This window comes from Marasmius oreades, chromosome 6, assembly GCF_018924745.1.
Source record: "Marasmius oreades isolate 03SP1 chromosome 6, whole genome shotgun sequence".
NCBI classification, from domain to species: domain Eukaryota; kingdom Fungi; phylum Basidiomycota; class Agaricomycetes; order Agaricales; family Marasmiaceae; genus Marasmius; species Marasmius oreades.
In genome coordinates, this window is record NC_057328.1 from 2,563,681 (window position 1) to 2,589,158 (window position 25,478).

The window sequence follows — 25,478 nt, forward strand, 5'->3', positions numbered from 1 at the left end:
TGCACCATCCCATTCTATTGAACATGCTGAAAGAATCGGAGCCTAAGTAGATCCAATAGCGTGGGACGACATCCAGCCCAACTCATCAGCTATGCCGTACTTGTTCCGTGGTTGTGCTCTCCACGGACCTCAATACATTCGCCATGCACAAATACATCATCCGTCAATCCCCGTCAGACTACAAGTGCTTGTGTAGTAGACTGTAGATGGACCAAGTTCTGGGTTGCAAATGCATCTAAGTATGAGCACCCTTTGTGTAGTTTAGCAGCTGCCTACCGACGGAGTATGACCGATGGACAACAAGAATTATCCAGGTGGATGGGCGCCAAAATCCGGATTTACATGTGATTCCGAGGGCGAAAATATTGGCTTGACGTCATGCTCCGCTTCAACCTCAACGTCCACGATGACAAGTACCCTCCCACCTCTAGTCCAAGCGGTCGCAGGCTCGATAGGAAGTGCATCTGCTAACGCTATCATTTATCCTGTCGATCTTGCAACATCAAGACTCCAGCTACAATCGCAATCCCTCGGACTTGACAACAAACGAAGACCTGCAGGAATCCAGGGAGGCTTCTACATTCTCTATGCTGCTGCTAGAAAGTACGGCCTATCTGCGTTGTATGACGGACTTCTGACGGATACGGGAGCTACGCTGTTGTCCAAGTATGTAATTCCTCGAGGAAGCCATCACATTTGAGGAAGGCTCATGGCACTGCCAGTTTTTTCTATTTCTATTTCTATTCCTCTCTCCGTGGCATCTGGCAAAAGCGCAATCACAAAAACGACGGAGATAGCTTGAAGAAACTCCTACCAAAACTCTCCATCCTTGAAGAACTCTTCCTCGGTTTCCTGGCGGGGGTAGCATCCCGAGCTATCTCGACGCCGCTGAGTCTGATCACTCTCCGATTACAAACCGAAAGAAGCAATGACTCAGACGAAGACGAAGACGGTGACAGTCATTCTGAATCTGGTGTTGGTTCGGTTGTGGGGAAGATATTCGAGGAAGACGGTTTAGCAGGCTTTTGGAAAGGTAGTTTCTACTCTCACAAGGACAAATCGTACCCCTTATATTCAAATGTTCCTCTCAGGCTTCAAGACCACGACCCTGTTATGCTTGAACCCGTCGCTTACCCTTTCGTTCTTTCAAGTCTTCCGACGCGCTCTCGCGTTATCCAAAAGAACGCCAAAAGGTATGGCAATCGACCCCACACCCCGACAAGCCTTCGTAGGAGGTGCCGTCTCGTCCTCGCTAGGTAGGTACCCTATCGCCTCACGGCGGATTCTAATTAACTTGCTTTGTGTAGCTGTAACAATCCTTTATCCACTAATCCTAGCGAAGACTCGCCTTCAAGCTCGCAAAAAGAGCCGCAGGAACGATCGGTCGATATCGGCGTCACCTCCGTCGCTAGTGTCTGTGCTTCAAGATGCATATGTGAGGAACGAGCTTTACCAGGGCTTAGAGATGCAAATAGTCAAGGGGTTCATCAGTCAGGGTGTAACCTTCTTGATCAAAGGAAGGTGAGCAACTTGGGTGCAAAAAGCGATGATCTATACACGTCTGATCCATTCCTTAGGATCGAGCAACTCATCGTCGATGAATATTTGAGAAGGAGATTAGGGAAGTAACCGGAATCTTTATCATTCATCACTGTTGTATGAGTTATGTACTACATGACATTCTTGTTTTATATATGCTACTCGATCGCGAGCGTTGTTTACGTGCATCTAGCGCAGTCGTGTTTTTATCCTCGGATGATTGTTTTACATCGTTTCCACCAGGAAGGTGAAATCGGCGACGCACACGCACGCACACAACACAACACGAATACGGATACAGCCCGCCTTCCTCTCCAAACTTTAGGTGTGGACAAGTTCCGTTAAATGCATAATTAGTGAATAGAAACATACAAAGATTGTCCTGATAGTTGTCGGATCGTCACAACCACGCAAACAATCGGAATGAAAGTAACCAAACGGTATACAAAGAGGAGAAAAGGCGCCCATTTCGTTACAACCTGCATAATCCAATGAAAATGTAACAGAACAGATGTGAAAACTCCTCTTCTCATAAAGCATAATCGAAATCCGGGAATTCAAGTCCATAGGGATCGGGAGTAAGCACTCCGTATGCTGCAGAGGCGTTGTCCTCCGGATATTTATCGAAGCTACAGTCGTTGATGAATCAGTAAAAGTTTGCAAGGACGGGGGGGAATAACATACGCGCTTGCATCGCCATCACCTTGGATCTTTGGTATATACGGAGCTTGTATTTCACGAGCCCCAAGCTTGTCCCAATCTACTTCCCTAAACCACCCATGCGCAAATACGTCTCCAGCACCATGTCGCAAGTTGCCGTAACGTTTCGAAGGATTACCCTCCATGAGTTTGAGAATCAAATCCGTAGCGAGAGGGCTAAAAGCTGCTGGCCATCGTATGTGTGTGGGTCCTTGGTGAATCTTCTCGTAGAGTTTGAGTTGGTTTGCTTCAGGTTGATGATATGGAGGAAGGCCCGACAACATTTCAAAAATGAGAACACCCAAAGCGTACCAGTCGACACTTTTGTTGTAACGATGTTGACCAATGATCTTTTTCCACGAAATTATTGGACAAAGAACAGGTTGGAATTTATGAATAGCTTACCTCTGGGGCAAGGTAATCGGGCGTTCCGCACAAAGTCCACGTCGTCGTCGAGCAGATCTTCGCGAAACCAAAGTCAGCGATTTTGATATGGCCATCCGAGTTTAGTAGGATGTTTTCAGGCTTGAGATCGCGATAGATGATATCGAGTTTATGCAGGTGATTGAGTGCTAGTGCGACTTCCGCGGCATAAAACTTGGCGACGGGGTCCGGGAATCTCTGATTGGAGGTAGATCGTTTGAGTCTGTCGCAAGAAAAAGGGAACGATAGACCCACATTTGACCTCCTCAATAACGTGAAAAGCTCGCCACCGGGAACAAAATCCATGACCATGTACAGGTTAGATGTATCTTGGAACGTTCCCCAGAGATTGATGATGAAAGGATGTTGGACAAATCCAAGCATCTGCTGTTCGTTATTCGTATGCTCGACCTGCTTCATCTTGACCACTCTCTGCTTATTAAGGACCTTGACGGCGTAGAACCGGAGATTGTGCTTGCTCCGCACTGAGGGAGACCTTTCAGTTACAATCACTCCATGTAAAGTAAGAATTGGACTCGCCTAGATGCACTCGGCCAAAGCTACCTGTTCCAAGCGTACGTTGTATAATGAAATCTGACAGACGATATGTACCCTTAGCTCTCCTCGCCACTTGTTCAGCCGGGTCATAATCCAGACTGTCCCCCCGTTTGCTCCAGTCACTGACACTGAGAGATGTTCTCTGCGTCGATATCGATCCGCGATGGTCGTATTGGCCCAGTAGAGACGACCCCGTACTGGATTCTGAGGAACTAATATCAACTGGATCCTTGTTATGACCGTGATGTAGATGGAATTTGCTTGTCATTCGCTTAAGCATGAATGGAAAGCTTTTGATGAAAGGGAACAGGAAACAGAGACGTGAAGGGGGAATGAAAGGCGTTGAAAGGAAGAAGGGGTCAAGCCAGCCTCATTGTTCTTCAAATGGTCGCATTCGCATTTCCAAAAACGGAACAAATCCCCTCGAGGCACTTTTGATTGATCACGTGAACGCTGAGAGGGGAAATTGTTGTTCTCCGGAGCCTTGTGGACTCAAAAGCTGGAAATACTACGTTTCCCACAGCGCAAGATCTGCCAAACTCGGTGTACAAATAACTTATTAAAAATGAAAGAACAAAGGGCCTAATTTCAGGCAGTTTATACGTTCAGTTGGCGACAGTGTACCCCTCGATCGAGCGGACTGAGTCCGTCATGCTGAGATAAGTGGGATTGCGAGGTGAACCAGCCAGTCGGAGAGCGACGACAGGACATTATCCACGTTCAATTTTGTTGTCTACTCTCCGTAACCATGTATTGAGCAGTTACTGACAGTAATGCCGAAAACATGCTTCTCTCGGAACGTCGTTCGAAAATAGTGAAAGGGTGATACTGAGAGTCTTTAAACGAGTGCCCCCAGAATCTGGAATGAAGGAAGTGGGAGGAGCAATCTTCAGGATGAACGCTAGAAGCTGGAAGCATCGTTGCAGTTAACGGTCCTCCGTATCGACGGCGGTGGAAGCTCGTTGTTCAGTGTAGTATACGACGTAACATGCGATGGGATCTGCTTTCTCCTATCTTCGCAAATCAAGCCTGACGAGATAGCCCTCTCCGCAACACAGACTAGCGTTTGATATTGATCATCGTTTGTGTAACAGGGCGAAACTGTTGGAAACTAGAGTAACAATCAATCTCCCTGACGCCGTTGTCAGCTATAGAGGACTCAACTGCTCGCTGCCTGGCAGCTATGCGCATCACACTGCAGCTTCACGGTCTTTTGACTGTATGGTGTTCTATAGCTTCGGATACGGGGCCCATAGCTTCTTCCTGTTGAGAACGGGAACAGACACAGTAAGTACTTGCATGAGAAACGTCAGAATGTGCGATAGCCACGCACGCGCTGTTGCCGTTGTTCTGCCTCTTTTCGCTCCATATACTAGATTGAATGATTATAACAGCCAAGATGGATCAATCAAATACAGATTACCTCTAGGAATGGGTGACTTGATAAATAGAAATTCGAATGAAGATTTGAATAAAGAACCGCACCTCTCCCACTTCGTATTGTATTTCGGTGGACAGCAACACTGGAGACAATGGCCCAAACGGAAAGGCCAGCAAGAGAGTAGACCACTCCTCTATGCAGAACGTCGAGTAAAGGGATCCGTGGCATAGAAAATTTGGGTGATGGAAGTAAAAAAACGCGTTCAACCCGGAAAGGCACGTTATTATTAAATAGGACTCCTCCGAAATTAACCTCCAGAAAGTGAACATACATACAGTAAGCTACTTATGTACTTGTATCAACCTTTACAAGGTCCAGCCAAGCCCTAAAAGGCAAATACGAGGATGCTTCAGGTAGCAGCTGTAGTTGTGGGTCCAACTTCGGGGGACTCAAGAAGCGTTGGATGCACGGTTTACGGATGGCGAAGAGTATCTACTATCTTAGGAAAAGGAAGCCAGAACAACAATCAAGTTTATTGAGGATTGTTCCAGGTAAAACAAGGCCACATAGCGTCTCGGGCTGTTGATATCCAGGTCGTTCCAGATCACCCAACACCGGGCCAATATCCGCCTTCTTCACTGGTTCCGTGGGGACATGAACGGGTAAGACAAAGCTTATTCCAACTCTGCAACATACCGCTTCGGTATGGAAGGGTGTGTTTGTCTTCGCTCTTGAAAGGGAGCAGTAGATCCAGGTGTTAATCCCGCCCGAAAAGTCGTAATCGCGTCCAACGCAATAGCAGTCCACTATCCCCAGTAATGACTTGACTTGGATCGGCATTCCATATCTTGGGTGACTCCTTTACCAGAAATCCATAGCATCAAGGTAAAGATGACAAAAAGGTCGGCGTGGCTCGTTGAATTCGTCGGAGAATATGAGTTGGTAAGGCTAACTGTCGAAGCCTATGATACGAGTTCTGACTTGCTGTCGATGTTAGACCTGAAAGAACTCTGAAAGAATTTTGCTGCAGGATGATTGCCCAATCCCTCTATAACCTTTCGCAGTATCCCTTTCGTTTCTTCCTTCCTATTGTGGGTCATGTACTGTTATTCCTTCTTCATTGGGGATCGTACTCATATGCGATGGAATCTCTGGGGGGGGTTCGAGACAGACACTGCATCATCGAATGAAATGGAAACTAAGCTGAGGGAGAGGGAGGGGGAGAAAGCATCGCTATGTCGGAACACGGGGTTGCCGGGAAAAGTGGAGATTCGGATAGACCGGATTGGGCAGAACACTGATACTAACGCGTCCCACTCTTTCCTGCGAGTCGAGCAGAATGCGAGCCCGAATCACTGTGCAAATTGCGGGGTTGGGAGGTCATTGTGGCGATGGGGCCACCACAATGTCGTTGGAAACGTCTCGGGAGAGGGGTTCCCGGGTGTTCGGGCGGCCAGGATAGAACTTTTGGAGGAATGTCCTTCGAATACAACCAGCAGGCTTGACAATTAGGTTCTTCGGAAGTCGTAAGTCTAAGTTACACCACCTCAGCCCAATCTTCTGACTTGTCTTGAGGCAATCGCACGAATCTGCACGGACGACGTCTAGGCATGCGGTCAACTCATCTGTCCGTCATTGTCTTGGTTACTGTGCCGCGCCTTCAACATGATTTACCTGCATTCTTTGTTAATGAAGTTTCATTAATTCGGCATTGCCGCCGTTCCTATCACCACATCGCCTTTGTCTTGCCGCGCTCAAGCGCCTCCAGCCCGTCTTCCATATTTTTAGTTCTACCATAAGCTGTTGGAACACGCTTTGGGTGGGAAACTTTTATCGTGGATGACGCTCTGCGCTTTGTGAGGATGTGAGGTTCATGCCGAAAAGAGTCTGCTACACCACGACCGATTATACCTCCAAGAGACTCGAAACCGCTATTTTCTCGAGATTCAATCTTGCGAGTACGGCGAGACTGTTGCTGTCAAATATAAAGGAAGGGGGAAGGTATGACTTTTCATCAAACGATGTATAGATGAGACTCACCAGCTCTGCAAGGAGGACAAGATTGGAGAATCCTTTTTAGTGGCAGTTATCCGTTTCAGTTCAAATTGGAGCGCAATTCCGGGCTTCCCATCCGAGATACTCCAACAAAGCAAAGCGGGGAACAAAGACGACTGACGGATCACTTTTCACTTTTCAGAATGATCTCTTGGAGCGGAATGGCGGCAACGGCGGTGAGAACTCGTTCCTTTGCAGCGTAAAATTACAAGCCCAGCCATGAATCAAAGAACTCAGCCTTGTTGTATTCGTACATCAGGGCACCCATATCAAAGCCGTTGATCCGTTGGACGGAAAATTCGACGTCAAAGCGAGACAATTGTAGGGGATTGATGTTTATATTTAGTTCTTTCATGGCGGTACTATTGATTAACAACGAAGAACTCAGCTGGTCGTTACGCATATCGTACAGCTCGTGGATACACAAAACCCGTAACCCGCAACCACTCTTGAGCTGTTTGCCTATTACAGCTCGTCCACAGCTTCTACCGTCATGAATGAACACAGTAAGTGCTTCGCATAGTGATATCAGAGAAATGATACTCTCCGACAGGTAGACCGTAGTACTCGTTCCTGATCGAATTTCTTACTCATAGCTGAGGTAGATCATGTATATGGGACACAGTATGCTGTGAACGCAGATGAGACCCTGGGTAGAAAGTTAATGATCATCAAAACTAGACCTCTCTTGCTGACGGTGTAGAGACGATACTCAGAGAGGAAGACGCGTGGGAAGGAAACAACAACTCCGATCACAAACAAGATCACACTGCTGTGGTCGGTAAATTTGCGGTAAATTATTATCTATTAGTATTGGATGTAGAATACATGTCTATCTACTAGCATCTAGCTAACAATACAGCTGAGGTGGGCGATTCTAATAAGTACATCATGTTCAGTCATATGTGGTGTACGGATTTGGTGGAGGCAAAGAAGTAAACGAAGAGAAAAGCCTGGGGAAAAATTATGTCCGAGATGATGTTCCACTGCCAACACTTGTCCGTCCAATTACCAGTGACCGAGTTCGACTTTCTTGCGGTCAAAACCAATCTCCTTCCACGAAGGAGCCTGACGACTGTCACGCTCCGTCCCGTCGAGTCCAACGAACCCAACGTTGTGATAGACCCTCGAGGCAGGTGCATTATCATGGGCGACGAAGAGCGCGACAGAGCTTTTGCCAGTCTTGAATAGCAAATGCTCGCAAACGCGACGAACTAGTCGCTTGGCACAACCCTGCCCACGAAAATCAGGGTTGGTAAAAACTTTAGTGATGGTGGCGTTGGTTTCACTATTCCTAGTGAACGCGACGATGGAAGCAATGGCGGTTTGACGACCATTGGAAGCGGCGTGGACCCATACCTGCTTGGTTTGGATAAGGTGCTCGGCTTCTAAATAAGCCCCCTCCTCGCTGAGGAAGAAAGGAGCGGAGTCGTCTGCGAACCCATGACATAGGCGAGCAACATCGTTCAGGTCGCTATCCTGGGCAGGGCGAAGGTAGTAGTTGGGAGCATTATCGTAGTCATTGAGGGTATCCCGAGTGCAGTAAGACAATTTCGCTGCGTAGTAAGGCTTAGGATATGCTTGGATTCGTGTAAGGCCTGACCACGCTTCAGAGAACATGTCAGCAATGCTGTCTGGGGCAAACACGCTGTAAACGCGTCTCGAGCCAGTGATTCTCAACAGCAGCTTTGCAATCTCTTGGATGCGAGATCGGAGAGCAGCATTAGGCAACTGGTAGAGGCTGGTGATGAAGATAGGGTATTCTCCAAGTGGATTGTTCGTGCAGGAAACCACGAGCTCTATGCCGAAGGCGGACTGACATACAATCCATAGCTGGCCGGATGGTGGGGAACGAGAGAGGCGCTCAACGTCCAATGCTTTGAGGAGCGCCGGGAGGATACAGTTGGAGTCAATGGGATGTCTCGAAAGCGCGTCCCGGACATTCCTGGGAACCTTCGAAGCCTTGGTGTAGGCGTTGAGCCCGAAAGATGAGTTGATAGCGGTGGTAAGTGCAGGCATGTCGTGTGTGAGATCCTCTGACTTGGTTCGACTGGAAGTGAGAGGAATTGACTCAAAACATGACACTTTATAAAGCACTTTGAAGAGCTGTTATAATTGGTGTGCACCCGTATGCAGCTGTATTTTGCTGTTGCATCCGCGGGGCAATTGTTAGTTGACTCGACGGGCTATCCGGACCTAAGTGCGACGTCAATGCATTGCAGACGAGAAAATGCTCAAAACATTGCATCCATATCAACAATCAGAGTCATATTATCAATTGAGGCTAAATTGGGGTTTCAGAGAGCTTGTTACTTGTTGATTTTGATGGCCTAACCTCTACAGCAGATACGGAAACAGGACTCGAAAAACAAAGCATGACTCGGACCCGACCTGCTGAGCTCTGTAAACGGAGGATGGCAATGCAGTAGGGAAAAAAATGACTCACGAGTCAAGATGAGTCGACCTTGAGTTCTATCCGGACGTCGATTATTATTACTATTATGCCACAAATCATCGTTGATTTCGGTAGAGTTTTGGTCCTCTTCTGGTCATCGCGGACATGAGGACAGAAACAAGATGCAATTGCAGAGCCGCGGTTTCAGATTGGCCGGTTAGCCGGTTAGCCGAGCCGCACCCTTCTCCACGAAAGTCTCTCCGTTCTGGTTCATCTCGGAAAATGTACCCGCAAAGCCCGTGCTGGCGTTCTGTGGGTCCATCGTGATGCTCGATCGTGTTTCGAATCAACACCGAATAGCCAGTGACTCGATGTTTGATTTTCCAATCAAAATAACTTGATTGGCTATATCTTGCCCTGCTCACCGTGATGGGGCGGCATTGATTGAAATTGATCCATCTCGAACAAGCGGCTGGGACTCGCAGCATTAATCGCAGCTTTTCGAAAGAGAACAAGGCTCCGTTCTAGCTAGCTAGTGTCTTGACTACGGACTACGGATGCATATGAGAGCTTCGTAACTCGTTTCATCGACTCGGGTAGTCTCGGAACCCGTTATACAATCTTTCGAGGCTGCATCGGAACGACTTTAGCCCCATAGACCGGACCTTCGAAAACCAAAGCTGTAGGGTGCTTTCTCATTCTTCGTCGATCGGAAGCGCTATTCTGACTTGGCATTTGACACCATTAGGAGGCGCCAGGTGGGCGCCTGCGGGCTGTTACCGGTTACCGCTCAAGCGCTCAGAGTTCACGATCGAGTCACCTCTTCAACAGCATGAACCGGTGGTATTATAGCATTCTGTATTCTCGACCGGAACATCTTCCAAACATTCTCTCTACTGGACAACACCCCCAACAAATTAGCGCCAGACCCTCGAGGAAGTTGCAACTCCGAGCGCTTAGCTACTTTCTGGGGGTGGAAGACTGGCGGAGCTCAAGTCGTGCTTCATACCGACGTGGACTTCACATAACTCTGTCTCGGCCCTACCTTCTCAGAACATTACGGGTGAGCTAAGACTTAGACTTCTTTCATCTCTGGGTAACCTATGTCAACCTGTTCCGAGTCGCATTTACCCCCAAAGACTTCCGGATTTCCCTTGACCGGTATCCGAGTCCCTGGGCCCCCGCACATCTGGTTGCGGACGTCAAATTACATGCCCTTCCTGGTTACAATAATTAGACAACCTGTTATCTCGCCAATTTCGATACCAAACAATGCGTACTGTCAATCAGTGTTCCGTAAAATGGGGAGAAGACTGTGACCGAAGTAGGATTTAGGTGGGTTGGTCCGCTCTTACCATAAGTTCGGATTAGTTCCTTTCAAGTCATGTCTACCAGCTGAAGGCGAAAATTATCTTAAGGATGCCTGTGTGGGCTTATATAGATGCGCTGCGTACTCATTCTAATTATATTCAATATCAGTTACAATTATATCTAATCCTGGATCTGAAGTACGTTCAACTAAACGTGACAATCAATTCTTGACATCCCTCACTAAAAGAATGTGTCGTTTGCATTCAACCTCTCCTTGGTACATACATATCCAAAAACACCCGTATATACAGTCCCGAACGAGCTGCAGACCATGTACATATTATACAGAGGTGGTATACACTGATAGGTATGTGACCCGACGGAAGTCATGATTTACCGTCACCGTGTCCACGACCCAACCCGCATAGAACCAATGCAGCTCGCATGACATCGTCATCGTCCTGTTGCTGGTTGTATGATTCCGATCTCCTCAAACTGGAGGGCTCTCTAATCGCAGACACTTTCCGAACATCGCCCATAGTCCAGGTGACCGACCTCTCCAATCTCCTCTTTGACGGCAGATTGAACATCTTTGCTCTAGCCTTTTCCGACATGATTCTATCCACTTCATCGCCCTCTTCCTCCTCCTCACCCACAGCCCTTGCCCCACCCTCCTTCTCGGCCATCCTCCTCCTCGCACAAGCCCATTCCAGGGTGATAGACCTCTTCAGTTTTCCAAATTCGACGAAATCACGAGCTGGAGGGCTTTCGAGGGGGCCAGGTGGTGAGGAGGGCATGCACTCCCATATGGGCAGGTTACCCCGACCAGTAACAGTACAAGGACTGCGTTTAGGTGTTTGCGGTTCGGGAGGTAAGGCAAGCTCTGAGCGTGATGCAACTCGCTCGAGTGATGGACGGACTGTGGGAGGGAACGATGAGGACAGAGGCACTGGTAATGAGGGTGAACGTGAAACTGGGGACCGTGGACGCGAGTGCGAATGTCGACTATTGTCACTGTGTCTCTTGCTGTGGTGGTGAAGCTTCCCCTCCACACGATGAGAAGCACTTTTTCGTTCCAACTGTCGTTTGTTTTGGAACCATATCGTTACTGATTTGACGTCTCTGTAGAAAAGAAGGACAAAAGAGGAAGAGACGCGTCGCGTCAGTGAAAAATGGAAGCGAGATGTAAATGACACAGTGACGCGTACATTTGACCTGCTTTGGACAGCGTTTCGCGTTCTTGCCGAGAAGGACGAGAATTATGTCTATACATGTTCTCTAGTATCATAGTCTGGACATTGGAGAAGCGTTTTCTTCGTGAACGAGCAGCGTCAGCCTGAGCGTCGTCACTAGCGACACTGGTGAGAGATGAGGAACGAGAAACGGGAATAGTGGGCATCAGTGATAGTAAGACCGGATAAACGAATAGAGAAATAGAGAAATCAAGAATTGCAATGCTGGTTGAGGAAAAACCCTGCAAGAGGGCAACAGGAAGCGTATAGGCTTTCCGAACTGGCCTTTATATAACCTCAGTCCGGCTAGCTCAAACGGACGTGCACGTGTCGACGCGTATCGGACCGCGTTGCTATCACGTGGTCGTGGTTCTTGTCGTGTGCCTGCGCATGTGCGCTCACTACGCTTTCGGCTCGGCGATTCTGACGCTATCGACATACATCGACGACGCGGGCTCTTTCACCTCCAGAAGGATTTTATCGAACGATCAATTACACGGGGGTGCTTTGGTTGAACAGAATTCCGTGCGTCGCTTTTTCATTTTCACTGGCAAAAAAGTCTGACGTTCAGGCTGTTAGGGTATGATTAACCTAAGATATATCAAGACAGTCTGAAGAGCACAAAGACATGTCGTTCTGACAGGATGTGTACACTGCGAGGTGCCGTCGTCCACCGTCCCAAATCCGAGAACGGATCCACTCAGGGTAACAATTCAAATGAACCCGGAGAAATTGTTCAGTTTCGAGGGAAGTGAACTAATATGTTTTACTATCAGTAGTCATCAAATACGTATGGTCGTTGATCAGGCTTCCGAATAAACCTGATTGATTTGTCCAACAGAACTCATCTTCAGTTCGAATAACTTTTTCAGGGCCATGTCTTGACTCTCAATTTGCGGTGCGTGTTCGTTTCTGTACGGGTTCTCTAATTAATGAAAGCAAGCTCAGAATCTTCGGACATGATTCTGCAATGGCCAAACTATGTGACCTAAATTCCGTGGCTTCGAGAGCGCTGTCGGGTTTGCTTCGCGAGCTCGAAGAAAGCAAGGATGTATGCCAAAAGCTATCTCACGGTGAACTTTCGAGGCATCAGATAGAAAAGGTTGACGTCTTGAATGCCTTTCCAGAATTTTCGGTTTCTCACCTAAGCGGGTCTGGTTAAGCATCGCATGCACTTGATCCCCCCAATCTATACTAGCTTCCCATCGTACACAAGTCCTCAGAGCGGATACCCTCGTCTCACCTTATAGTCCACCGTCATCCGATCTTTCGGCCGCCGTCATTTCCACCCAACCTGAACGCTTCTGGAACCTTGTCGGTATATTCGTCCACCCGCTTCAAACCCTTCCCCTCCATATACCCTATAACTTTCCTCATGATGGAGGCCACAATATGTGTTGTTCTGACCCCATCCGCACCTCCCAACGAACCTCCAAGAGCTTCATCTCGCCCGCCCAATCGTTCCACCCACAGCGGAATATCGCTGAAGTCCAGATGTTCTGTGCCAACGATCTGTAAAGCTCGCCACCATTCACTTTGCCCAGCATTGAAATACTCCCACGTTATATCCCCGTCCTTTCTGCCGTTTAAGGTCGTCTCAGTAGCTAGCTCGAGGAATGGCCGCTTGAGATTAGAAACAGGGATGCTAGTGTTCACTCCGGTGAGGGATTGATTCAATAACTGGGTAAACCTTCCATCCAAATTCCCTCCGACTTTAAACAAAGACGCGGTTTTCGTGTCGCTGGCTGCCATAACCCCAGCAGCGGCAGCACCTCCAATGCTATGTCCGAAAATCCCGAAATGCGTCGTGTTGATAGGTGCACCGTAGGTGTGAATTAGAGAAGGAAGGAATGGGTCGTTTATCATCGCCAGGACGTCTGAAACGCGGTAATCGTACACAGCTCTCGCTATTTCAGGTGGAGGAGTTTGTGTTAGAAGGTCGAGGGTTGTGTAAATGCCTTCACCGCCGTATGGAAGCTGGATGAAGGGTGCTTCTCCTGGGTGGTCGATAGATATGACAGTGTAGCCGTAGGAGGCGAGTTCCGATTGGTATGCGGTATAAGCTCTCGCTGGTAGTCCAGTGCCTGGGAGGAAGATGATTGTTGGGTATGGAGATGTGCCATTTCCGAATTCAGGGTTGGTATCGAGGAGTGTGGCAGCTTGAAATTGGAGTTTTGTAGTGAGGGTGGACAGGGATCCATTAGGGAAGCCGCCTTTTTCGAAGATGCTGGCGCTGATTGGGTCGAGATATGGGACTGTGATGTTCGGTATCTGGCGGGTAGGATAATAGATGGTCAAGAGCATGATGTTACCGGGTTTTGTGGGATCTTTTGGGGTGGTATGGTTAAAGACATGTTGAGTATAGCCAACATGGTATGGGCCGGTCGGGTCCCAAAGGGAGATGCTTTGCGAAATGGGGGCGAGAGTCGCCCAGAAGGTTAGAAAGAGGAGATGCATGGTCGTTTCAACCAAGTGGGCCCAGGTGGTGATCAATTCGTCTACGTTTTTGATATACTAACCTGAAACGGTCTAACCGTAGGAATCAATAATTGTTGAATTGATGCAATAACGAGTAGGAGTGCTCACCGGCACGTCCGCTACATTGTCTTTCCTCGTCGGTGTGGCATTCCCTCTCCACAGCAAACCACTGAGGGTAACCTTTCAAGAATCTCACATTGTCAAGTAAGCATGAACTTCGATATCCGCCAAAATTCCCAATATTGTGTCGGGAAACCTGCTCCCAAAAATAGCCCAAACGCTGTTCAATATCAAATTTTGGTCAGGTGGGTTTTTCGACTTGGGGAGTACAGGCGTCAATGCAAATATTGACGCTAGATGTCTCTCGCCAGTGCTTTGCGTAACCTTCACCTCTGAAAACTGGAACACGTTCTTGCAGTGGAACCTACTATGTCATTTACAACGCCGGTGATTACTACCTGTACGATTTACTCCCCTGGTCGTAAAGCCCAGATAAAGTTCATCATCCAGTGGGCCGACAAGATATCACCGGTACATCAAGATACTCCTATATCTGGGTCCCCTGTTTTTGTGATGAGAAACTTGACAGATTCTCCAATGACCATGCTTCACTTCAAGACTCTGACGGTAGTTTTCACTCTCCAAGTCCCCACAACGACACTCGTCCTACTCACATTTCTGGCTCAAGGCTTTTTTACCTCGAATTTCTACCAGAATTCAGATCAGTAATCTGACTTCTCCGGTCTCAGAGCTTGGCCTGACAGTGAACACCCTGTAAAGATGAATGAGTATTCGTTGCCTTGCTATTTGGAGCAGGACAGCAAGAATGTAGGGTGTATGTCTACGCGGTGATACTCCCAAGGACTCCGCTCAACCTCAGCCCCACTTCGACATGGAATCAATACATTTTGCTGTACGAACATCTGTATCTAGGATTCTCATGCGGTGGATAACTTGCTCTGCTTCTTGATTCAAAAAGAACATGCCTCTTGTCCAGATCCAGGGTTCAAAGCTCACATTTTCTTACTTTCTGTTTCTATTTTCGATTCCTTGAAGCCACCGGACTCTTCCAGTTTTCGAACTGGCATAAAGATATATCGTACAGATTTGACTACTTTAACCATGAACACTGCGTAAGTTCACCCAACACAACCTGTTTTTCTTCGCTTTTCGGACTGATATTCCCGTTCTCCAAGAACATGGTCAGCGCAGAAAAGTTACCTGGACTCCGGGGAGCTATTGTTGGCTTGCTATTTGGAGCAGGACAGCAGGAATATAGGGTGAACGTTTGTTGCAAGGACTCCACTCAGCCCCACTTCGGCATGGGATCAATACGTTTCGCTGCACGGACTCTTCCAGATCGCGACCTGGCGTAAAGATATAAAAGCCGTACAGATTTGACTACTTTCCTACAACAAAGCCATGGCTACTGCGTGAGTACACCCAACACACCTGGCTTTCTTCGCTTTTCTGACTGACTTTCCCATTCTCCATGATCATGATCAGCACAGAGAAGTTACCTGGAGATGACGGTTTTCTGGATACATTTACCGTCGGTGACGATCGCAATGCTATCACAACGACAGACTTTGGCACCCGAGTCAATGACCTTCGGTCGTTGAAAGCTGGCAAGAGGGGGCCGACCTTGCTCGAAGATTTTGTCCTCCGTACGAAAATTACTCGCTTCGACCATGAACGTATTCCGGAGAGAGTGGGTTAGTCCTCTTGTCTGCCTTTCTATGTTACTTGGCACTGACTGCTTGCGATTAGTTCACGCTCGTGGAGCCGCTGCTCATGGATGCTTCACATCGTATGACAACTGGTCTGAGCTCACGGCGGCTTCTTTCTTGAGCGAAAAAGATAAGGAGACACCGATTTTCGTGAGGTTTTCGACCGTCGGAGGATCGCGTGGCTCACCTGATACTGTCCGTGATGTACATGGATTTGCTCTTCGATTCTATACAGATGAAGGAAACTTGGGTGAGAGAGACCTTTGTATCCATCCCTCTGAGCTAACGATTCCCCACTGCCAGACATTGTCGGCAATAATATTCCAGTTTTCTTCATCCAGGATGCTATGCAGTTCCCAGATCTCATACATGCGGTTAAAGCTGAGCCTGACCGTGAAATTCCTCAGGGCGCTACAGCTCACGACACCGCATACGACTTCTTCGCTCAGAACCCCTCTTCCCTTCATACCCTGTTCTGGGCCATGTCCGGACATGGTATTCCTCGGTCCTATCGTCACATAGATGGATTCGGTGTCCATACCTTCCGAATGGTGAACGCCAATGGTAAAAGCAAGCTCGTCAAATTCCATTGGAAATCGTGCCAGGGTCGCGCAAGCTTTGTTTGGCCTGAAGCCCAAGTGCTGTCTGGTCAAAACATCGATTTCCATCGTCAAGACCTGTGGGAGTCGATCGAAAAAAAATTTTATCCCGAATATGAACTCTGTGTACAGATTATGGAGGAGGAGGACATGGAGGAGGGCATGAAGAAGTATGGGGTTGACTTGTTGGACCCAACGAAGCTTGTTCCGGAGGACAAAGTCGAGTTGAAACGTCTAGGAAAACTGGTATTGAACAGGAACCCGAAAAACTTCTTCGCCGAAACAGAGCAGGTCATGGTGAGTAGACTAGTTCCTCGCCACTTCAACTTGATTCCAAATTATTATCATTTCAGTTCTGCGTTGGCCATGTTGTCCGTGGCATAGATTTCACGGAGGATCCACTTCTCCAAGGCCGTCTGTTTTCCTATGTCGACACACAGCTCAACCGAAACATGGGCAGCCCTAATTTTGAGCAGATCCCCATCAACCGTCCCCGGTGCAGTCCAGTACACAACAACAATCGCGACGGTGCCATGCAGCAATTAATCCATACTAACAACTATGCTTACACGGTGAACTCTCTCAACCACGGCCGCCCCAAACCCGCCGACGATTCACCGAAAGGCAACGGTTTCTTCACCGCCCCAGACCGGAAGATCCGGTGTGCACACTATACAAGGGAGATATCCTGTACATTCCTGGATTACTGGACCCAGCCTCGACTATTCTACAACTCCCTCTGCCCTGCCGAAAAACAGATGGTACTCGACGCCTTTCGGTTCGAACTCTCTAAGGTCGAATCCTTGGATGTCCGCAAGAGCTTCATCGTCCAGCTCAACAAAGTTGACAACCGCCTAGCGAAGCTAGTAGCTAAAGCCATTAACGTCCCCGCACCCAAAGAGGATCCAGAGTACTACCACGATAAAACCGCTCTCGGTTTGTCGATTCTAAAGGAACCTCTCAAAAGCATCGCTGGATTACGTGTAGGCATTTTGGCTAGCGTGACCAATTCGTCTTCCATCGAACAGGCAAACATTCTTGTGACAGAGCTCGCTAACAGACGCGCCGTAGGATTGGTCGTCGCTGAGAGCGTCAAGGACAGAGATGAGAACGTCAGGGACGGAGTTGACGCTACATACGGGGCCTCCGACGCAGTGCTTTTTGACGGAATTATCGTCGTGGATGGGGCTGGGAAGATTTTTGACCCATCTAAACGTAGTCCACTTTATCCACCTCAGCGTCCTCTAAAGATCCTTGAGGATGCGTACTTCTATGGGAAGCCTGTTGGGGCGATTGGGGAAGGCAAGGTTGCATATTCATACACACGGCTCCCCGGTCGGATGACGCCCAACGATCAAGATGGTGTGTTCTATGCAGACAAGGTTGAGAAAGCCTTATTGGATAAGTTTGAGGGAGGGTTGAAGAAGTTCAAGTACGCGAAGCGATTCCCCATGGATGATCCAGAGCCTTCAGAGTCCAATTAACTACTTCTTATTTGTACTTTAACGCAAGTATGCACATACACGAAAGCAACTGCGTATACGCTACTCACGAATCTGCGGCCTGAGATAGACTGGGGACTAACTCGCAAGGCGTCTCTTATTGGATCTATTATCTCCGGGACGGTAGTGAAGATGACTGACTAGGAAGAAATTGCGACTCCACGGAAGTTGGTGAGCGTGGGAAAGTCGGAGGTGTGTTCTCTTTTCGGACCGGACCTTTGTCTGGAGCGTCCAGTCATGGAGTCCGACGAGCAGGACAGTTTACTCGAAGCGGAGAACGGTCAACAACGCCAACAGCCCTATGGAATCCATTCCACCACCTCACGCATCAAACGGCGGGTCAAATATTACATACCCTCGACGGACTGGATACCCAACTACTCCCTAGGTCTACTCGCTGGCGACATCATCTCAGGCATTACAGTTGCATCCATGCTCATTCCCCAGTCTGTCTCCTATGCCACCTCTCTTGCACACCTCACGCCAACAGCAGGATTGTTCTCAGCATCTATCCCGCCCATCGTTTACGCCCTCTTAGGCACTTCCAAGCAACTCAACGTAGCTCCAGAAGCTGCCTTGAGTCTGCTAGTTGGTCAGGCTGTTAGTGATGTCCATAAAGCCCACCCAGCATCTGTCCTTCCAGTTGCTACAGTCATTACCCTTCAAGTCGGCATCTTCTCCTTTCTGCTAGGCTTTTTCAGATTGGGCTTCATCGACATCGTCCTTAGCAGAGCTCTCCTCCGCGGTTTCATAGCCGCCATCGCAGTCGTCATTATGATTGAACAACTCATTCCTATGTTTGGTCTGGTAGATCTCGAGCATACCCTCCATCCCAGTTCAACTATCGACAAACTTCTTTTTCTCTTGAAACACACACCCGAGAATTATCATGCCCCCACAACGATCATATCCTTCTCTACACTGTTCATCCTTATATTCGCCCGTTCGGCCAAAAATCATTTGAAAACTTACCGTTATCTCGGGTGGATCGAACGGCTCCCAGAAGTCCTCGTTGTAGTCGTCCTCTCCACCGCTCTTTCGTCTGCATTTCGTTGGGATCAAGACGGCGTAGCTATCCTCGGTGACGTCCCCATCCACCAGGGAACCTTTTTCGAATCCCCTTTCCACCACCACACTCTAAAACACCTCAAACGCACCACTTCAACAGCCGTCGTGATCTCTGTTATTGGCTTCCTAGACTCTATCGTCGCAGCTAAGCAAGCTGCTTTGCGGTTTGGGTATTCCGTCTCACCGAACCGGGAGCTGGTTGCGTTAGGAGCAGGGAATCTCCTGGCGTCGTTTGTTCCGGGGACGCTGCCGGCGTTTGGGTCCATCACGAGGACAAGGATCAATGGAAATGCAGGGGCAAGGACGCAGCTCTCATCGATGGTGTGTGCAGGAGTCATCCTGTTGGTAACGTTCTTCCTTTTGCCATTATTATGGTTTTTGCCAAAATGTGTATTGGCGAGTGTTATTCTTTTGGTGGTGTGGGGTTTGATGTTAGAAGTTCCGGAAGAAGTGGGGTATTACTATAGGTGCGATGGACTGCGGAATTTTATCGCTCGAGCGAAAGGCTGACCTTTCATTACTGTAGGATGAAAAGTTACGCCGACCTCTCCCTATGCCTACTCACCTTCTTCACGTCCATCATATGGAATGTCGAAGTAGGCATTGTAGTTTCACTTATAGTCTCGTTGCTTTTGGTTGTTCATAGGAGTGGGAGAGTTAGCATGGTCATTTTGGGCCGCATTCCGGGAACCAACCAATGGAAACCTATTGACGAGAACTCCGCGGTAGAAGATGAGGAAGACGGTGTATTGATTGTTAGGGTTAAAGAGGCTACTTTAGACTTTGCGAATACGGGGAAGATGAAGGGTATGTGTTTTGTGCGCCGCGCCTCTTTTATCGGCGCGGAATCTCTAAACTTTCTGCTTGTTCCTATGCTGATGCTTATTAGACCGCCTCCGCCGGATGGAACTCTTTGGTCCCTCTGTTTCCTCCGGTGCAAGAAGAGGACCAAGACCTCATCCTTCCGATGAACCACAAAGAAAAGAGCCCACAACCATTATATTCCATATGGCTGACGTGGAATATGTCGATGCTACCGCTGCGCAAATTTGGTTGGAAATTCTGAGCGGGTATTCCGCGAGGGGTGTGAGGTTGGTGTTTACGCATGTGAAGTCTGAAGTGTTGGAAACTTTCGAGAGGACTGGGATTGTCCAGATGCTTGGAAGGGAAGAAGGGTTTAAGAGAGACGTTGCGGAGGCTATGGAGGCGGTTGGTCAGGATAGGATGGCGAGTAGAGCTGAGAGTGAGAGGAGTGTCTAGTCCTGATTATATATTTTTTTCGCGAGATGACGATCTCTACGAAAGGCAAGGATGAAGTGGAGATATAGACGATAGGTAGTACTTAGACTGTTATTATTTTCAGCTTTAATTAAGGTCCTAATAGTTTTTAGATGTTACTAGTAACGTAAGATACAATCAACCTCAACCTCGGAGGTTGAGGTCAGAAATGGCGCTGGTCAGAGTCGTTTCTTACCTTACAAAGCTTCTGTTCTTTCTGTGTTTCGAAGCAAACCTCTCAATTCGTCCCCTCCTCAAGAAAACACTCGGATGTGTCACTGGAAGCATTTACTTCCGACGGCGCCGATATCGGGTTTTTGATTGAAAGATGGTCGTCTCTGGGACGGAAGATGGTCGTCTCAAATGGTTGTGAGTGCCCTATGAAGTCAAAATCCTCGACGGTGACCTCGAGTTGATCCCACTTCCGTAAGTATTTTCGGTGTGTAAGCTCATTGGGATCTTGGTTTCTTCTCCAAAGTTTCCTCAAGCAAATACGACGCGGCGGGTACTGCTCCTAAAGGTCTAAGCGCTCCTGAAGTCCACTCGACGGTACGTCTTCTTAAATGGTAATATGTTCTGTAAATTAAGTTTTGTAAATTAATCTTGAAAACCAAATACAAGTGTCTAATTGTCGGTACTACTGGTAGACTGGTATTGCGGTTGTTATTGATCTTCTGAAAAAAAAACTCTCGCAACAAGATCACGCACTGGATCCACCGGATGCTGGTGCTGATCAGTCATTTTGTTCATTGTTATTACTAGGGTATACAGGCAAGAAAATGGTGGTGTTGTAGTTCTAGCTGTTGCAAGAACGACACGATCCAAGCGGGGTGAAAGTGCTTAATGAATTAATACTTTTGGTTTTTTTAACTTACTCGCCACCCTTGACATCAGGAGGAAGAGCATCATACTTAGCGCAGAGCTCGTTCCATGCGGCTGTCGGTAGAGAGTGAACATTCAACGCCACACATTATCATAAGAAAAGGAGTCCGAAACGAACCTGGAGGTTTGATATCTGTCCTCGTCTGATTGATACCCTCCGCAAAGATGATACCCATACCACTACGATAACCGAATTCCATGAGATCCTCAGACTGAAGACTCAGAAGAGAACGAGAACATACGTGACCAAATGCCAATCAATATGACAATGGAGGAACCATGGTCCAGGGTTGTCGGTCCGGAAACGAATGGTAACGTTATCTCGCAATCCTCCGGTGTTGGCGACGTCCCGATGTACGGGGTTGACGTAGTTGTATTCGTTGCTTCCTGCGACTCGGACAACATCAAAAGAGTGCTATAAACGAACGAAACGAGAGCCGAGCGAGGTCAACCATCCACCGAAGTATTAAATGAAAAACATGATACATACACCGTGCAAATGGAGGGGATGCTACGAATTCACGAACAACTTATCAGCTACGCGTATACCTAGAACGCTCGGAAGATAAACATACCTCAATCCCAAGAATTCCTCCCGACATCGAGATTTCCACTGACGAGTTCATGGGCAGAGGATAAACCATTCCCTTCGGGAGCAACTTGCTTGGATCCGTGGTACCACTCAGGATCTGTAATAGAACTGGAGCGCTGGGGGCGACCATTTCTTTTTTGTTGACCATGAAGTTTGGTGTTGTTTTATTCTGCGTTGTTTCAAAAAGTTGAGACAGTCACCGTCAGTATCTATAGGTGAAGATATGTGCTACTGCTCACAAATCCCCATTGCAGGTGGAGAGCATAATCGACGCCTCCGGGTCGAGGTTGGCCGGGAACATTGAGCCTTTCTAGTGGCTGTAAGGAGAGCTGGAGCAGGAGAAGTGAATACAAACATGAAGAAACACGCACGGCAAGCTTGGACTCTTTCAGAGGCTTGTTCAACTTCTGAATAACATCGTCCTCATCCGTAGGATCCGGTTCCACGTCGGGTGCGCCTTCGTATCTCAACACAGCGGAATTCAATCCATTGATAAAGCTCTGCTCAAGTCCAGCGTTGGGTTTGGAACGGATCCCTACACGTTAGGATCAGATAGGAAACATTCAATATTGAATGGAGATATTCTCACAGTAATTGTCAACTCGTTTATTAGCGTCGAGCTTGTCATCTCTCGTTTAGCAGGGGGCAAATATCCGAGGTATCAATTGATGGACTCACGATAAAGGAGTATCTTTGGCCTATGCACAAGGTCAGTGGAACCGTTCTAACTCGGAGAAGACGGCTCAAGACGGCTCACCGGCGTAGATCTTCAACGAGTCGACGGTCAATTTCTTATGACTGATCCCGTCTACTTCGATAATGTCTCTACAAAGCGAAGTGAGAGAGTGAGACATGAATGAGTCTGCGCCTAACGTACACGTCGTGTCCCTCAATATAGAACTTGAACATGGGGTCACATGCCATGTTGATAAGACGCATTCGGTAACTGTGAACAGACAAATCAGAACGGACGAGTAAAAGATGGACGAAAGAACTCACCGCTTTCCTTTCTTGACTTTAATAACCGTCAATTTAGTCTTGTCCGTGTCTAATCCACGATAATGTCTGCCAACGCCGTTGATGAGACCAGCGTCAGGAATACTAGGGGGGGGGAACGTTCAGCCTTGCAGTCACATAGGGACAGTGGGAACCCACCCGAAATGCGTAGTGGCCGAGATCTTCTTCGCAGCGGTGTGGTACCAATCAGCCAGAGATATAATAGTCGATTCTGTGTCCATAAAGGACATTATCACTATGGATGCACACCGAGACGAAGGGGACTTACCATCGTCCACATCATAGAGGTCACGATGGGGATCTTGCGGGTCGTACACAACGAAAGCGCCCCGCAAGCCGTCGCAGTACTGTGAAGCTGTAAATACACGTTTAACAAACCAAAAAAGCGGGGTAAGTCTCATAAAGAAACTCACACAGATGCGAATGATACCAAAACGTCCCGGCGTGGTGCGCTTGGAATTCATATAGGTATTCAGCGTTCGGGGCGATGGGGCATTGCGTGACAGAAGCCGTGCCGTCTGCCCAGTTGGTATAATCTTGAGTGAGTCCGTGCCAATGCTACATAGAATGGACAGAAGATGTTTAAGCCATATCTACTTGGACAGTGCAAGACGATGAGACTGAGGAACTCACGATGGTCGTTGTCCTTTCCATTTCGGGATCAGTCAACTGGTTAATCACGTTGATCTTGAATGTGTCTCCCTAATCGACAAACCGAAATCAGTCGAAGGAGAAGGCAAACAAAAATCGAACAAACCTTTCGTCCAGTAATCACGGGACCGATGAAGCTCGAGTTGACGACAACAGCGTTTCGCTGGAAGCCATCGGGGTTCACTGGCCCATTAGAGACGACCAACGAGGTTACTGGGCCCGCCGCTCGCACCACTGTGACCACGGCGAGGTTGAATGCGAGTAGAATATTCAGACGGCCAACCATTGTCGTAGAAGACCCGCTGCAAGGACTCTGGGATTACAACGCAACAGAACTAGACGTGTTTTATACGAACTGGAAGAGCTTGGCCTTTACCCTCCTCTCCAGCCCTAGACGACACGACAATAAAATACTCCAAGTAATTCCGGGATCTGTCACGACATTTGGAGCCTGTCTAGAAGTGAATCACGGAAACTCGGGAAAGATTTGAAGGAATGAACCTCGGGCGAGTGACTGCAGCACACGCAGGGACCCATAAAATTACGGTTTCGCAACTGGGTTGATGCCAAGTTTGCCACCGACTGAAAGCCGTGATGAAAAAGATTAAAAAATAAATTGAGACGATATATTTATTGACCCCACACGGCCGGAGTAAACGCTCGCAGTCACAAACTGGCACAGGAGAGGGAACTCACGCAGCAAGTTCTCAAGAGCCAAAAAACGTGTTGATTCTATAATGTCCAATGACTATGTTTGGCGGTCCTGCCAAGCAACTTGCCAAGTTGAGGCATTAGTGCTTATTACCCTTCGTAACATGAAGGCCGTGCTGATGAGGTGACTTACGCGTAAACCATAGTACTGACCACTTACTTTGTTTTCAATGTCAATCCCATAAGCTTATCATGAGGTCAACGCTGTACGGAAGGATCGTATTGGTCGATGGCCGGAACGTTGAAAACTTTGAAACTTTCGTAATTCTTCACACCACCCCAGTTGAATACCATTCGTTGCAAAAGTCCGCTCCAAAAACCCATACTATTGTAATATGTTCGATTCTGTGGCGTGAGCTTGCCAAAGGGAGTCAGGGTGGACACAGCCCCGACCGCAGAACTGGATTATGATCTAGATTTTCCTTGCATCACTAGCACAGAGAGACCTAGTATATGGATAGAATATCAATAGAATTTATGCGGTTTAAGAGAAGGCAGCCACTCTTCAACGATTCCGTCCCGAACTAATTGGTACACGGATTCAACTTCGATTTTGGCACCATCCTCGACTCTGTGTTCCGAGTCCAAGTTCCTTGTTGCTTCAAAGTTCACGAATGACAAGGAGAAGAAAGGATGATAGTTGTTTGCCTCTAGTAAGAATACATGCGTCCACCGCCACCAATCTACGCTTAATGAGCGTGGTTCTTGTGATGCTCTACAGAGAAAGCCATTCAGTAACGAATAAACACCGGATATTAGGTGTCACTCACTCAAGTGCACTATTTGATACAAGGACCAACAACAACACAGCAACAAATAGGGCACGACTCCAGTCAGCTAAACCACCAATAAAACTCAAACGGAAAAACGTACTGTTGTAGTCGATTGTATACCCAATCGCAAACAAACCAACTATGAGCCAGGCTAAAGGCGCCCCGCTCGCATTGTTTCCGTTAAAGTATCGGTTCTTAATTCCTCCTACGCGTGCTTGGGCAGAACCTTTGGGGAGTTTGGAGTAGAAGTTGACGAGAGGGCCGAGGCCTTCACCAGATCCCCCAGACTATAGCGTTCATAGAATTTCCGTGACAATTTGGTTAGTTGTTGTGGAGTGGTGCGGGTTGACGAGAGGGCAGATGGGCGGCGCAACAGAAATTCCGTCAATTCCTTACTGGAACACGACAACGACAACGCTGAGCACGTACGACGAGATTCTTGCTGGCAATTTTAGGTGGAACGATCCCACCGAGCTGGCGGCGGATGAGAGAGGCGTGCATGGTGACAATAACTTGGAGAACAGTCGGACGGTGTCGGAAGGCGCGTACTCAACATTATTTTGATGTGTTTGGTCGACCGTTGCCCTTGCTGAGTTATATTAAT

The 25,478-nt window shown here is 48.0% G+C and overlaps 11 protein-coding genes across 11 annotated transcripts; 4 read left to right on the top strand and 7 right to left on the bottom strand.

Moving 5' to 3' along the window:
• The first annotated feature begins 392 nt into the window (after nucleotides 1-392).
• On the top strand, nucleotides 393-1,823 carry E1B28_010302 (uncharacterized protein). Its single transcript, XM_043155258.1, has 5 exons — nucleotides 393-666; nucleotides 723-1,033; nucleotides 1,092-1,256; nucleotides 1,308-1,521; nucleotides 1,578-1,823. Exons 1-5 carry the CDS (start codon nucleotides 407-409, stop codon nucleotides 1,627-1,629), a joined length of 1,002 nt encoding a protein of 333 aa, XP_043007723.1. The 5' UTR covers nucleotides 393-406; the 3' UTR covers nucleotides 1,630-1,823.
• Nucleotides 1,824-1,922: 99 nt separating this feature from the next.
• TPK2 (cAMP-dependent protein kinase catalytic subunit) lies at nucleotides 1,923-3,623 on the bottom strand. The gene is made up of 5 exons (XM_043155259.1): nucleotides 3,202-3,623; nucleotides 2,917-3,146; nucleotides 2,644-2,859; nucleotides 2,224-2,588; nucleotides 1,923-2,168 (listed from the first exon to the last, which is right to left on the bottom strand). The coding sequence occupies exons 1-5, from the start codon at nucleotides 3,497-3,499 to the stop codon at nucleotides 2,069-2,071; spliced, it is 1,209 nt and encodes a 402-aa protein (XP_043007724.1). The 5' UTR covers nucleotides 3,500-3,623; the 3' UTR covers nucleotides 1,923-2,068.
• Nucleotides 3,624-4,148: 525 nt separating this feature from the next.
• E1B28_010304 (uncharacterized protein) lies at nucleotides 4,149-4,873 on the bottom strand. Its single transcript, XM_043155260.1, has 5 exons — nucleotides 4,705-4,873; nucleotides 4,643-4,644; nucleotides 4,553-4,591; nucleotides 4,384-4,482; nucleotides 4,149-4,330 (listed from the first exon to the last, which is right to left on the bottom strand). The coding sequence occupies exons 1-4, from the start codon at nucleotides 4,826-4,828 to the stop codon at nucleotides 4,423-4,425; spliced, it is 225 nt and encodes a 74-aa protein (XP_043007725.1). The 5' UTR covers nucleotides 4,829-4,873; the 3' UTR covers nucleotides 4,149-4,330; nucleotides 4,384-4,422.
• Nucleotides 4,874-7,435: 2,562 nt separating this feature from the next.
• Nucleotides 7,436-9,213, bottom strand: E1B28_010305 (uncharacterized protein). The gene is made up of 3 exons (XM_043155261.1): nucleotides 9,102-9,213; nucleotides 8,991-9,046; nucleotides 7,436-8,939 (listed from the first exon to the last, which is right to left on the bottom strand). The coding sequence occupies exon 3, from the start codon at nucleotides 8,672-8,674 to the stop codon at nucleotides 7,664-7,666; it is 1,011 nt and encodes a 336-aa protein (XP_043007726.1). The 5' UTR covers nucleotides 8,675-8,939; nucleotides 8,991-9,046; nucleotides 9,102-9,213; the 3' UTR covers nucleotides 7,436-7,663.
• A 1,385-nt stretch (nucleotides 9,214-10,598) lies between these two features.
• Nucleotides 10,599-11,874, bottom strand: E1B28_010306 (uncharacterized protein). The gene is made up of 2 exons (XM_043155262.1): nucleotides 11,570-11,874; nucleotides 10,599-11,483 (listed from the first exon to the last, which is right to left on the bottom strand). Exons 1-2 carry the CDS (start codon nucleotides 11,758-11,760, stop codon nucleotides 10,748-10,750), a joined length of 927 nt encoding a protein of 308 aa, XP_043007727.1. The 5' UTR covers nucleotides 11,761-11,874; the 3' UTR covers nucleotides 10,599-10,747.
• A 976-nt stretch (nucleotides 11,875-12,850) lies between these two features.
• On the bottom strand, nucleotides 12,851-14,050 carry E1B28_010307 (uncharacterized protein; the record flags this gene model as incomplete). The annotated part of the gene is made up of 1 exon (XM_043155263.1): nucleotides 12,851-14,050. The coding sequence occupies one exon, from the start codon at nucleotides 14,048-14,050 to the stop codon at nucleotides 12,851-12,853; it is 1,200 nt and encodes a 399-aa protein (XP_043007728.1).
• A 450-nt stretch (nucleotides 14,051-14,500) lies between these two features.
• Nucleotides 14,501-14,800, top strand: E1B28_010308 (uncharacterized protein; the record flags this gene model as incomplete). The annotated part of the gene is made up of 1 exon (XM_043155264.1): nucleotides 14,501-14,800. The coding sequence occupies one exon, from the start codon at nucleotides 14,501-14,503 to the stop codon at nucleotides 14,798-14,800; it is 300 nt and encodes a 99-aa protein (XP_043007729.1).
• A 693-nt stretch (nucleotides 14,801-15,493) lies between these two features.
• Nucleotides 15,494-17,884, top strand: E1B28_010309 (uncharacterized protein; the record flags this gene model as incomplete). Its single annotated transcript, XM_043155265.1, has 5 exons — nucleotides 15,494-15,504; nucleotides 15,578-15,786; nucleotides 15,842-16,051; nucleotides 16,105-16,697; nucleotides 16,754-17,884. The coding sequence occupies 5 exons, from the start codon at nucleotides 15,494-15,496 to the stop codon at nucleotides 17,882-17,884; spliced, it is 2,154 nt and encodes a 717-aa protein (XP_043007730.1).
• A 239-nt stretch (nucleotides 17,885-18,123) lies between these two features.
• E1B28_010310 (uncharacterized protein) lies at nucleotides 18,124-20,367 on the top strand. The gene is made up of 3 exons (XM_043155266.1): nucleotides 18,124-19,437; nucleotides 19,497-19,777; nucleotides 19,860-20,367. Exons 1-3 carry the CDS (start codon nucleotides 18,140-18,142, stop codon nucleotides 20,228-20,230), a joined length of 1,950 nt encoding a protein of 649 aa, XP_043007731.1. The 5' UTR covers nucleotides 18,124-18,139; the 3' UTR covers nucleotides 20,231-20,367.
• A 606-nt stretch (nucleotides 20,368-20,973) lies between these two features.
• Nucleotides 20,974-23,676, bottom strand: E1B28_010311 (uncharacterized protein; the record flags this gene model as incomplete). Its single annotated transcript, XM_043155267.1, has 17 exons — nucleotides 20,974-21,184; nucleotides 21,249-21,310; nucleotides 21,373-21,545; nucleotides 21,621-21,641; nucleotides 21,706-21,891; nucleotides 21,962-22,039; nucleotides 22,094-22,257; nucleotides 22,312-22,342; nucleotides 22,401-22,420; nucleotides 22,480-22,547; nucleotides 22,600-22,668; nucleotides 22,722-22,823; nucleotides 22,878-22,950; nucleotides 23,008-23,094; nucleotides 23,153-23,297; nucleotides 23,373-23,441; nucleotides 23,497-23,676. 17 exons carry the CDS (start codon nucleotides 23,674-23,676, stop codon nucleotides 21,120-21,122), a joined length of 1,593 nt encoding a protein of 530 aa, XP_043007732.1. The 3' UTR covers nucleotides 20,974-21,119.
• A 610-nt stretch (nucleotides 23,677-24,286) lies between these two features.
• E1B28_010312 (uncharacterized protein) lies at nucleotides 24,287-25,398 on the bottom strand. The gene is made up of 4 exons (XM_043155268.1): nucleotides 25,304-25,398; nucleotides 24,975-25,161; nucleotides 24,872-24,880; nucleotides 24,287-24,816 (listed from the first exon to the last, which is right to left on the bottom strand). The coding sequence occupies exons 1-4, from the start codon at nucleotides 25,373-25,375 to the stop codon at nucleotides 24,791-24,793; spliced, it is 294 nt and encodes a 97-aa protein (XP_043007733.1). The 5' UTR covers nucleotides 25,376-25,398; the 3' UTR covers nucleotides 24,287-24,790.
• Between the last annotated feature and the right edge of the window lie 80 nt (nucleotides 25,399-25,478).